The sequence below is a fragment of the Cinclus cinclus genome, chromosome 18 (genome assembly GCF_963662255.1).
Source record: "Cinclus cinclus chromosome 18, bCinCin1.1, whole genome shotgun sequence".
NCBI classification, from domain to species: domain Eukaryota; kingdom Metazoa; phylum Chordata; class Aves; order Passeriformes; family Cinclidae; genus Cinclus; species Cinclus cinclus.
Window position 1 is genome coordinate 14,790,974 of NC_085063.1, and position 12,365 is coordinate 14,803,338.

The 12,365-nt window shown below is 49.1% G+C and overlaps 2 protein-coding genes across 5 annotated transcripts in view; one reads left to right on the plus strand and one right to left on the minus strand.

Moving 5' to 3' along the window:
- Nucleotides 1-5,232, plus strand: part of RIPOR3 (RIPOR family member 3) — a 41,444-nt gene extending 36,212 nt beyond the window's left edge. For all 4 annotated transcript variants that reach the window (XM_062505262.1, XM_062505265.1, XM_062505263.1 and 1 more), the window contains 6 exons: nt 376-540; nt 676-834; nt 1,562-1,764; nt 2,539-2,622; nt 3,429-3,519; nt 4,259-5,232. In XM_062505262.1, coding sequence (XP_062361246.1) covers nt 376-540; nt 676-834; nt 1,562-1,764; nt 2,539-2,622; nt 3,429-3,519; nt 4,259-4,356 — 800 coding nt within the window. In that variant the 3' untranslated portion in view covers nt 4,357-5,232. The remainder of the gene's footprint in view (nt 1-375; nt 541-675; nt 835-1,561; nt 1,765-2,538; nt 2,623-3,428; nt 3,520-4,258) is intronic.
- Nucleotides 5,233-5,699: 467 nt separating this feature from the next.
- PTPN1 (protein tyrosine phosphatase non-receptor type 1) overlaps nt 5,700-12,365 on the minus strand; it is a 31,190-nt gene continuing 24,524 nt past the window's right edge. The window contains exons 5-9 of the mRNA XM_062505267.1: nt 11,345-11,482; nt 10,684-10,893; nt 10,120-10,281; nt 9,269-9,504; nt 5,700-8,784 (exon numbers count right to left, since the gene is read on the minus strand). Of these exons, the coding sequence (XP_062361251.1) occupies nt 8,580-8,784; nt 9,269-9,504; nt 10,120-10,281; nt 10,684-10,893; nt 11,345-11,482 (951 nt within the window). The 3' untranslated portion in view covers nt 5,700-8,579. The remainder of the gene's footprint in view (nt 8,785-9,268; nt 9,505-10,119; nt 10,282-10,683; nt 10,894-11,344; nt 11,483-12,365) is intronic.

Sequence of the window (12,365 nt, forward strand, 5' to 3'; positions counted from 1 at the left end):
TTGGAGAGCCCCGAGGTCAGGGCTCTGCCCTGGGCAAGGAACACGAGGCAGGATCCCAAAATCCCTTGGCAGTGGCACCTCCTTGACTGACAGAAGGGCAACCACCGAAATTCTCAGAATGTTCTGGAACTGACTCAGGTGCTGGGATAAAGGGAACGATAAGAGGCGGGAGAGCTGCTGATGGCAGTTTAGGAGGTCAGTGCTTGCAGGTGTGAACATCTGGGCAGCAAATGTCCTGTTTTTAACAAAACAATCTCTAATGCAAACACAAGTTAGTGCTGCCCCACACCCAGCTAGGCCATCTGCTGCCTAATTTCTCATGTAAAATCCCAAATCTGCTAGAGCTCGCTGACTATTTAAAACGTTGGGTTTCAGTTATTCAGAAGATTAAAAAGAAGAAGCAATATCTGAAAATCTGGAGTGATCTTGCAGAGCCTGGCAGCAGCATCCTGGTGACCTCAGCAGAAAGGTTCCGCCATGCACTGAAGTACACAATGATGCTCAAAGTGAAGGAGAAGTACCCCAGCCACCTGGAGACAGGTACCCCCTGAGCACCTGACTGCGTTCGGTGCACTGCTGCAATTGTCCTTCTGCATTTCAAAACCCCCAAACCCAAACCTCTGGCTGGCTTCCATGTAACCAGCCTGTTCTCTCTGTCCTCCCTGTTCCCTGCAGTGCTGCAGAGGCTGCTGGAGCAGATCCTCACCTGTGATGGGTTGCTCCCCTCCTCACGTTTCCAAACAGAACCGGTGACTTTATTCCAGTTTTATCGGTACCTGGAGAGGCACCACATTGGCAGCCTGGAGAAACAACTGGCCAAACTGGCTAAAGAAGGTAATGGCAGTGCCTGGCTCCTCCTGCAGGGCTGGTGCCCTCCGGGTTCCTGCTCAAGGTACAACTGCAGAGCAGGAAACAGCCCAGCCCTTGCACTCACAACTTGTTTCCATTTTTATTCCTCTTATGACCATGTCGTTTTAATCAGAACAGGAAAAGCGTGCTAGACTCCCATATCTGAGCATGTGCAAACAAACCCCTTGTGAAGGGTGGGCTTATCTTTAGTGCCCTGAAAAGTGGGTTCTGGGATATTCTGAAGCTGAAGCAGACACAAAGGATTCCAAGGACTGAGTGCAATCTGTGCCTTGGGTTCACTGCTGGAGCTGGACTCGGACACAGAAAAGAGCAATAAAACTGCAGAGATTATTAACGTGCGTTTTGTAGCCTGAGGTGGCCAGTGCCTCACTGGAGCCTTGTCCAACATGTCAAAGTGCTCCAAAACTTTCTCTGTATTAGAAAATAATTATTTAAAAATAATCCTGGTATTGGCTGCATCTTCAGGCTTATGCTGATGCAGAGGATACGTGGAGGGGTCTGAGAGCTTGAGCACTGCTCTGCTGTCCCAGCCTGGGCACGGGGACAGCGACAGCGATGGGGAAGAGGCAGGGTGGGCAGGGGAAGGAGGAGGAGGAGGCAGGGTGGGCAGGGGCTGCTGTCCCCGGCAGGGCTGGCAGGGTTCGTGTCCCCTGCCAGGCGTTTCTGAGCGGGGCCGCTCCTTCCCCTGCAGTGATGCTGATCGAGGAGCTGCAGTGCCCCGGGAGGCTGAAGACGCTGAAGAGGCTGAAGGGGAAGAGGCTGAGCCGGCTGCAGCCGCTGCCGAGGACGCTGCGGCTGCTCGGGCTCCTGCAGCTGGACGAGAATCACCGAGTGAGCAAAGCGGCCACGGCGTGCCTGGCCCGGGCCAGCGGCTGCGGCAACCTCCGGGCTCGGGTGAGCGGGGGACAGGGAGGGGACAGGGAGGGGACACCTGGGACAGCAGGGAATGGTCAGGCTCAGCTCACGGGCTGGTCAGGGTCTGGAACACCAACCCTGTGAGGAAGGGCTGAGGGAGCCGGGGTTGTTCAGCCTGGAGAAAAGGAGACTCAGGGGTGACCTTATCACTCTGGAGCTCCCTGAAAGGTGCCTGTGCTCAGCGGGGTTGGTCTCTTCACCAGGCAGCGCTGACAGAACCAGAGGACACAGCCTCAAGCTGTGCCAATGGAGATATAGGTTGGATGTTAGGAAAAAGTTTTTCACTGAAAGAATAATAAAGTATTGGAATGGTTTGCCTGGGGAGGTGGTGGGGTCACCACCCCTGGATGTGTTTAAAAAAAGACTGGATGTGGCACTGGGTGCCATGCTTTAGTTGAGGTGTTGGGCTGGACTCGATGATCTTGGAGGTCTCTTCCAACCCAGTTATTCCGTGAGTATTCCGTGAGTATTCTGTGAGTATTCTGTGAATGCGGGGGGACAGTGAGGGTACGGTGGGGGCACTGGGAACAGCGGGGGACACCAGAGGGACAGTGGGGACACTGGGGAGCTTTCCCCAGTATCCCACTGCTCTCCTTGCCTTGTTCCAGCTGGGAAGGAGCCCCTGAACACCGCAGGGCTCCCGTGCCCTCTGCCTTTGCTGTTCTCGGGGGTGAAACCACTCCTGTCCTTCGGCTTTGGTTGCTTGATGACCCTTCTGAGTTTCTGTTTTTCTTTCCCTGTGTTTCCCTTCAGGCTGTCCTGTTTTACACCGATGCTCTGTCCGACTGTGATGCCAGGCTGCAGCAGGCTGCGTGTCTGGCTCTGAAGAACCTCAGGGTGAGCTCCCGGCTCCGCTCTGCCCCGAGGCAGCGATCAGAGCGTGTCCGCCTGGCTTCCAGCTGCGAGGGTCACTGGGGCTGGGAATTACCGAAATCTTTGGCTGCCAGGGTTCCAAGCTGTTCGTGCCGTTCTTGCCAGGGCAGCAGGGGAGGGAGCTGTGAGCACCTGGGAGTGCCTGCCCTGCCAGGCACAGCAGGGAGGTGTGAACTCTGTGAGACTCGGTGGTCGAGGGCAGTGTCTGACTCGGTGAACATTTCTGTGTCAGCCAGTTCTAAACATTTAACTGTAGAAATCTGAAGTTAAATCAGGGGGTATTTTTAACAATAGCTGACCAAAGTCAGAAAACAAAAGTAGCATTTGCATTGCTGCTACAAGAAACAGCACAGATTTAAACTTTCCCAGGAGCCCTAAGCTGTAATAGGTTTGCACACAAATAGTGAACCAATGTCTGCAAACAGGTGCTCACACAATGGCAAATCAGGGCCTTAAAGTAGATTTGCAAAGCACCAGCTGGGATTAACCCTTGAAGGTCCTTGTTGGGTGGTACTGATTAATAATCCCACAACCCCAACCTGTGCCTTGGACTTTTACACTTTCTGATGCCCTAAAACAGGAGGGAAGGAAACAGAGGTGAGATCATGTCAGGAAATGTAACTGCATCCCAGTATGTTGGGGAAGAGAAAGGTCCTGCTGGAATTTGGATGTCAGAGGAGATGGGAGTTGTGTGTCTGTGTTTGCTTTGTAAAAAATGTCCACCAAACTGCTGAAAAGCTGCTGAGACAAATTCTTCTTTTCTCTACCAGGCTGTGGAGAGCATTGAGCAGGTTGCCCACCTGTGCCAGTCTGAAACAGAGGAAGTCAGGAATGCAGCCAGGGAAACTACACTGTCCTTTGGTAAGGCTTTTGCACAGCTTTGAAATGGTCTGAGAGAATCCTGTGAAATAGTGCAGGACCGGGGGGGGGGCTCAAGTTCAGCCTGAACACATCCAGGACAACGGGAGTGTTTCATGAACAGCTGTTTCATACCGTGAAGATAAACTTTACATCCTACATAACAGCCAAGGGCCCCTGATGAAGTTTATAGAACCAGACCACAGAGAACCAGAAGGATTAAGTGCTTTAGGAACCACTGAACCTTTTGAAAAGCTCACAGATAAGGACTGAAGGTTTTATGCTGGTTCATTACTTGTTACTTCACTGCAATCCAAATGACGAGTGACTGACTGTGATAAAATGTCAGTGCCCCCCATCTCCTCCTGCCCAGTATTTGTGCTTTTCCTGGGAGTTCAACAGCTGGAATGCTGCCAGGGCATGGCCAGGTCATGCAGGAAGCAACCATTTCCCTGTTCTGTTCTTCCAAACCCCGCTTTGAGCCAGGCTTAGCTCTGGGGATCTCCAGCCTTGCCCCACAGAAACACTCAGCCTCCCATGCAAGGCAGGCTTTCCAGCTGTGGTGCTCCAAACTGTTCCTCGTGGAAATCCTTGCAGGAAGCCTGATTATCCATGGTGGCTTCTAGCTGGTTTTGGAAAACTATTCCCTGAGGGATGTGTTTTGTCACTCTTGAGTCCTTCCTTCCAAGCAAGGCTGTGACAGGAGTATCCCTCAGGCTGTTCCTGTTTTCTCTCTCCACAGGGGAACGGGGCCGACAAGCCTTTGAGAAGATGGACAGGATCTGCTGTGAGCTGAGAGAAACAGCTCAGGAGGCTGAGATTGAAATCACAGTGTTTTAGTCATGGGATGCGAGGAGCTGGATCCCATAGTCCCCACAGCCACATGGGTACCTGAGGGTTTGGTTTTGTCTGGTTTCCTTCTGTCCTGTCCTAGCTGCCTCCTTCCCCAGGACAGGTTTATTCCAAAGGGGACAGTTTGTGATCTCCATGATGCAGCCTGGAATGTTTCCTCAATCTCTCAGCACATGAGCAAATACCAAGTGCTGGACAAATGAAAACTGGGATCTCTCAGAACGTGGATCCAGGTCTTAACTGGAGTTAAAATCTCCATCTTGCCGGAATTAGCTGTCCCTGCTCCAACTCTGTCCAGTATGATCTATTTTCCCAGGAAGTGATTTAGTAATTTGGCATTCTCCAAGGAGACAAATGATCACTCTCCCATCCATCAATTGGCCTGTCAGGAAAACAAATCCAGCACCATTGCTTGGTGGTTTCCTTTGCTTGGGCAATTTAGCTGCAGAAGGAAAACGTGGTACTCCCCAAGTGACTTTGTTTAGAATTGCTGCAGCTCAGGCCAGGGCCAGCAGGGCCTGGCAGGCTCTGTAAGGGGTGTGTGTGCTCAGCAGCAGGGGCTGCAGGGGATTTCCTAGGTGCAGGTCTGACTGAGGGAGGGACACGTTTGTTCTTTTAATACTCTGAATTTAGTCACAGACCAAGACTTCTCCTCCTGATCCACCTTGGCTGGGCTCAGCCCCCAGCCCTGGCTGGCAGAGTGCCCATGGGGAGCAGCCTGGCTTCAGGTGCAATACTTGAAAGGTTTGGGCTTGTGTGTACATATTTTTATATATATACATACACTTAAAACTTTTCTATTTGGTATTTATTTGTTGGATTTCATACTGTTTTCTAAAGTTGTAATAAACCATTTGAAACAAGTTCCTGGGAGTGTTTCCTACTGCTGTGCTTGCAGCCCTGGGGACAGGTAAGAGGCACAAGGACAGGATCTGCCCTGTTCTGTTCCACTTTGGTGAACTCTCACCTCCAGTTGTAGGTTTCCTTAAAAACATAAACCACAGGTAAGTACTGGAATTCAAACAGCAGGAGGTGCAGGCTGCAGCTGCAAACAGGGTCAGCAACAGCTCCTGCAGAAACCAGCCAGGGTGCTTCGAGTTCTTGCACTTACCCTTAAAATGTAGCTGTGCAAGGTGAAAGACCAGAAGAGGGAAATGGAGGTGGCAGGCAGAGATGGGGATCCTCTACTCAGTTACAGGAGCTCTGCCTCCAGGAGTCCTTACAGTAACATTTAAATCCCTTCATTCTACAAACCCAAGCCCCTGCCCTCATGTGCAGGTGGGTCAAGCAGGAGCCCATGGATCCAGACCAGAAGCAGTAACACATTCAAGTGAGTTCTTTAAAAAAAGAGTTTTATTGTTACAACTAAAATGAGAACTGAAAACTTGTATGGGAGATTGAAAAACTGTACAGTTGTACTCTAACCTGGGAGGCCCAGCAGCGGCTTACACAAAAGACAAGATACCTGAAACTGTATTATACCAAAACATTCAGCTTTTTTGTTGAGTTTTTACATTTTTTTATAAAAGTTTATTCTATGGCAATCTGTAAAAAAGAAAGACCTGATGAGTAAATATTTGCTTAAGGCAGATAGCAGAGCAGCTCACTAACTTTCTAACGAGTCTAACATGGATGTTTGTCCAATTCCAAGAACAGGTTACCCAACACCCCACTGTGCTACGGTATATACACCCCCCAACTACCACAGACAGTACAGGACAGCAAACAAAATGGGCACAGCTCAGCCTTGCCAGCCCTGCCCACACCTCCCTGGGCTCTGGGCACAGCCCCTGTGGCCCAGACAGCGTCAGAGCCTGGAACACAGGAAAGAAACAGGCACAAAGAGGATGCTCAAAGCTCTTCTGTCATCTGCAGGAGCTTTGTCTGGGTAGAATTATTTGCAACTGAATAACTCTGTATTCAAAGGAAGGATCCTTTGCTTTCCTGCCCTACCTAAGATTTCAAACCTTCCCTCCTGTGCAGGTGGTCAGAGGTGGGCTGGGTTTGTTTCTTTGCCCAGGTGTCCCAGAGCCAGGGGAGGTGGGGATGGGCTGCCTGAGCTCTCTGGAATGTCTGTACTACACTCACTCAGCCGAAAGGAACATGCACCACCGAGCACACGGGATCCCACGGGAAGTCATGCCAAGGATTAGGTGGGTACATGGGCTCTGATAAACACCAATGGGTCCAGTGCTGAACAGAGACTCAGCAGCACCCTCTGAACCACAGCCACTAAGGATCAGGTCATGCAAATATCATTTGGGCACATCAGGAAGCAGGAATATAAGTTCTGTCACCTTTCAAGCACGTGGTGTTTCATCGGGACACCGCAGACTTCACATGCACTTTAATACAAAGGGGTACAAATGGTGCCTCAGGGCAGGGTCCTGCCCAGCTGCAGAGAACAGTGGGGACAAAGCAATCACAGAATGTATCTTAAATACACAGATGAGCCATTATATATTACCATTTTTCTATACTCATTTTTTCCTGTTTCCAGTAATATAACTAAATATTGACTGATTACAACATTCCTCCTTTCAAGTACTGGTCTGACCAACAGTCTCACAGGTAAAGGATTGATTCCCAGTACTACCTGAGGATTTATTATTGTACTCTTGAAAAGCCCTTGATGCAAGCTTAACAAAACACAAAACAGAAGTAATTCCCACCCCCACCCCCAACCCCCCCCCCCCCGTCACCTACTCACCCACTGAAGGAAGAGCTACACCTACAGCCAGCTTGGCAAAAAATAAATATGGAGTGGAGGGGCTCCCCTGGGCTCCTCCACAGCAAGGGCTGCACTGAGGGTGGTTAAGTGCTATAAATCTAGAAAGACTTTAGAAATAAAACAAATCAGTAACACTGCTGCAGATCAGCTGTCATGGGGCAGTTCAGTCACTACAGCTGCCAGGAGTGAGTTTGCTCCTGTCCTCTGCACCACGACGCAAGCAAAGGCAGCTTTGCTGTTACTGTTGAACCTATTAATAATTTGGTATTACCCCGAGGAACAGCACTGGGTGCTTGGTGCAATGCTGCCTTCCAGTGCCACTCCTCCCCCAGCAGCACTTCAGCCCCTGGGATCATACTTTCAACAAAGCAGGACACACCAAAGCTGCCATCAGCAGCCAAGGGGTTTGTCCAGAGCCCAGCAGGGCTCCTGCTCCTGCCTCAGGGAACTGCTCTGGGTCTCCCCAGCACTTCCCTTCTCAGAGCCCCTCGCTGGGACCACGCTGGGCTTGAGGGAGCAGCTGCAGAGTGAAACTGCATTTTACATTCCAAATGCTGAGGTTTAAGGACTGGTCCTTCCATGGGCATGGCCCCACTGCTGGTGGACATGGTTTGGTTGAATTTCCCTTCCTGTTTCTCGACCTCTCCCAGAATATAAAAGTAAAAACAGCTTTAGAAAGGATGGTGCAATGTAAAGAGGCATATGTGCAAGTAGAGTGCAACAAAAGTCAATGAGATACACTTAGTAAAGAAAAAAAAAGAAAAAAATCAAAGAGCTGGATGTGTTGGGATACCCTGAGCAAATGCAGAAGCCTGGTTCTATCAACACAAGTAAAACAATCAGCTCTTTAAGAACAGTTATGCCAAGATTAAATATATCAATACCACAGGCACTGCCCACAACTCAGTCTTTAAAGATGAAGCAAGTTTAAAAAAAAAAAAAAAAGAAAAAAAAAAAAAAACAAACCAAAACCCAACCACAAACACACCTCCCCTTTCAAAAGTTTACATTCTTCAGGTATGTGGGTTTCTTTTTCATTTTTTGGGAACGTGTCAATGTAAGTCATGTATTTGGTTACAACACTTGGAGAGTACAAGCAAGTTTCACTTGTGCCTAGTTTTTCTGAAACAAAAGAAAATGAACTGGCTTTTTAAAAAAGGCTAAAAAACAACAATGTGTTGTAATTCTATTATCTAGTAAAAAAAAAAAAGAGAAAACAAAAAAGGAAAATAGACTATTTGGCATTTTCTCTGCTTACTCCTGAATATTTCAAGGCCCTGAGATTACAATATTATGTTCTTGGGACCACAGGGCTGGATAAAACCCTAGTGCATCAATTCTCTCATTATGCCCTACCCAAAGTTCTGGCCTTTCCCCCTAAATCTACCTGCTGTGAGCCAAGGCTGCCCTGCCTCGAGGGGCTCCGAGGAGCGGAGCACGAGCCGGGAGCGGCGCTCCCGCGGCGGCTCGGGGCCACTGGTCAATGGAAACACACCCTGTAGCAGAGATAAGCTCCTGCCGTGAGGAAAGTGAACATGCAGATATTCACTAGGAAGGGCTTCCAGGTCGCCACCACGTTCTCATCCTCCTCCTCCGAGCTCTCCTTCACGGGCTCCTCCTTGCGGGGCGAGAGCCGCGCGTTCTCACCAAGAGTTCTCCTCCGGGCTTCAGTGTCGTGACTACTGCTGGGGACAGAGGGAGGCACATTCAGCAATGAATATTCCAGGCTGGATTGGCCACGGAGGAGAGAAGGGCAGGGAACAACACAGAGCTGGAAACCTCTCGGAGCCGCAGCAGCCAACAAGGCACAGTCTGTCTCCAGTTAGGACACATCTGGCTGGTCAAGAGAGGTTTAGGAAGAGCTCGGGAGGATTCTGTGCCCTTTAAAGAATAAACTTTAACCAGCACCTGCTTTCATTGCCCATCACAAATCTGCACCAAGACAGGCAGTGAACAAACCCAGCTCACACCCACAGCAGGTCAGGGGAACACCAAAGTTCTAAACTCAAGCACCTCCCCAGAAAGCCAGAAAGGGATGGGACGTGGCTGCTCCTGCAGCCCTAGCTCCTGAAGAGCATCCCAAGGCAGAGCCGAGCATCTCCTGCCCCCTGCCAGTCCCTGCCTGTGGCTCTGTGTCCAGTCCAGCTCTGGGGGCTCTGAGTGCTTTACCTGTCTGTGCTCAGGGGCTCAGCTGGCCGGGCTCTGCCGTCCGGAGCCGTCTCCTCCACGCTGCTCACCGAGCACCTGATCTCCTCCTCCACTGCCTGCTGCTTGGGGAGGAACTCGGGGTGCTCGTGCATCCTCCCGTTGTGCATCTCTGAGGTTCTCTTGGGGGGCCTGGGAGGCGGGGGGGTGTGTTCAGGGGGTGGCTCCAGGTCTTCATTGGAGAGCTCCTTCCACTGCTCCTTCAGGGAAGGACAAGCTCTGTTAAGCTTTTCTGTTTTAGGTAAATTGCTCTAACTTTAAACTTTAGACAGCAGAACATTCATACTCTGCCTTCTAATTAACTCTTAAAGTGGTTCTACACTTGCATTGAAAAAAAAAAGAAAGAAAAACCAGACACAAGAAATCCAAGCCCAAGCTATATCCACTACCCAAAACATACTGGCCACAAAAGCAAGAAATTCCAATCTGCTTCTAAAAAACTTAAACAGCACTAAAAATCTATTTTGCTAGAGTTCTGCTTACCATAAAAAAAAACCCTGATGAATTTAATCATGACACTTAAACTTCAGGCACATTAGAAAACTTGCACCGTCTGAAATACCAGGGGAGGTTGATGCAGCAGCTCCACCCCAGCCACTGTGCAGGAAAGCACAGGAGGCACATGCTACATAACAGGTACTTTTGGAAGGAAATAAAATACAGCACTTTAGGTCGTGACAGATTGTAAAGCACTAAAAGCCCCATAATATAAGCATGTACTGAAGCTGAAGCAAGCACCAAATTTGAAGCTTCTTTCCATCCTGTTCCTCCCACCCACATGCTGCAGTACCCTGGGAGCTGCCAGGAGCACTCACTTGCACTGAAGCATCTCCCATGATGAATTTTGCCCCTTCAATAACAGCTAAGTAGGAGAAGCGGAGCTGATCTGCAGTCTGGATGAGCCCCATCCTGTATTTCCTCATTTCCAGGAGAACCTGCTTGACATCCACGGAAGAAGGATCTTTCCGTTTGTCCATCTGCAGATAAAAATGTGAAACGTTTTCAGCCCTGATGAGGTTCACTACAGTGACTCATTTTGTGGTAGGGCCTTCATACCACGCTGCACATCACAGAATGAATGAACTCACACACAACCGGTATCAGCAGCTCATTACTGGGTCTCCAAAAATACAGAGGGGAGAACACTGAGCCTCAAAAATTCTGCTTTCCCTGAAGGCAAAGCCCATCCTCATGAATCACTCTGAAAACCGGAGACTTCCCCAGAACCGAAATGGGCACTTAGGAACGAGACCTGCCTTGGAACACGCTCCCAAAACAGCGGAGTAAAACAACGGCAAACCCCAGGGAACCCTTCCCAGCCCCTGGCCCAGCTCCTTTAAGGCTTCCCCAAAGCTGCCCTGCGCAGCCGTGGTCCTTACCAGCAGCAGGCAGGTGTCCACCAGGCAGAAGGTGCCCGACCTGCCGATGCCAGCGCTGCAGTGCACCACGACGGGGCCGTGGCCGGGGCTCAGCGAGCCCGACTCCCGCACCTTGAACAGGAAATTCAGGAACGACGCCGGCGACTCCGGCACCCCGAAGTCGGGCCAGGTGGTGTAGTGAAAGTGCAGAATCTCTCGAGTTTCCTGGCTCTGCAAAAAACAGGGTTTGGGAACTCTTTTAGTTTGGGTACACCGGTCAGAAGGATTGGCAACAGCTGAGTGCAATTCCAGGGATAAAGTTTCACCAGTCTGAGGGAGATTTTATAGCTGCAGGGACAAGAAACTAATTACAAGTAGTGGTGTCTTGTTGTGAAGGTCTCCACTGGGAGCAAAGGGAATTGGGTAAGTAAATTTACTTATTTAGAGCTTAGTTATCTCAGTGCAGTTCTTGTGTCACTCTGGGCGTGGCTGAGACATGAAACTGCCTGGAGGGTCCCCACGTACATCTCATAAACATCCAAGAGTTTCATTTCCACCACATCTCATGCAGAACCATCAAATCCAGGACAATTCACAGCCACCAATTTGAAGCCCTTGTTGGTGAGGTGATGAATTTCACAAGGAGAAGGAGGACTGGCACTGGATGAGATCTGGTACTCACGGTCAGGTTTTCCAATTCCAGCTGTCTTACTGTGTAGTAGGACTTTATATCTTCAGATATCAATGTTAGTTTCAAGTTTGTATCTTCAAAAAACATTTCTTTATCCTCCTTCTGTGGCCAGTACTGTGCACACTTTATCTAAAACCAAGCAGGAGACACATAAATGTCATTACCCACTTCTGACTGAATTGCAATTTTCCTATTAAGGTCTCCCAGAGAGATGAGCTCTGCAGAGACTGCTGCATGCCAGGGACTTTCATGAACCAACCTAATAGGAAAGCAGCACATTATGAAGTGTGCAGGAAAAACCTGGAACTAAAATACTCAGCAGCAGCACAAAAAGGAAAGTCTGCACCCAAGCTTCTGCCAATGAAATGGGACAAATCCTGGGATTGGGATCACCATGTGACCCTCCTGTCTGAGGCTCTGCACATGGTCAGGCCTCTTTTGGTAAAGGGCAAACAATGGGACCAAACCAAGAACGATGCTAAACCAATAGCAAGCTCCAGACTAAGATGATTTCTGACAGCATTTTAATAAATAAAAAACCCCTTCAGCATTTTCTTCATAAGTAGACTAACAGTGGTTTTGCTCAAACTAACTCTAGTTTATTCTGAAAACATATCCTCTTGTTCATCAGGGTGTAGAATACAGTTATAATTCTCTGCACTTTTTGTCTGGATTTGTATTAATGTTAAAGTTATAGCAATTGCCTTTGTATCTAATTTCTCCACAAATGTGTCTGCAAACAATATTTTGTTTTGCTCCACTCTTAAGTCTCCCACTGCTGTTTGCTGAGGAGTCTAAGCACTGCCCTAAAGGATCAGAATAATTTGTTTTGTTCAAAACTACAGCAGTACAAAGAGGGAGCAGGAATGGTTGGAAAGGAAGAAACTATTGAAAAATATGGCTACTGAATCTCTTTTGAAGATAAAATTTCACTTGTAGTACAAAACTAAGTTTTCAGCAAAACACTGAAAAATCCAGACCACAAAACACAGCTCATTGCCCAAGAATTTTC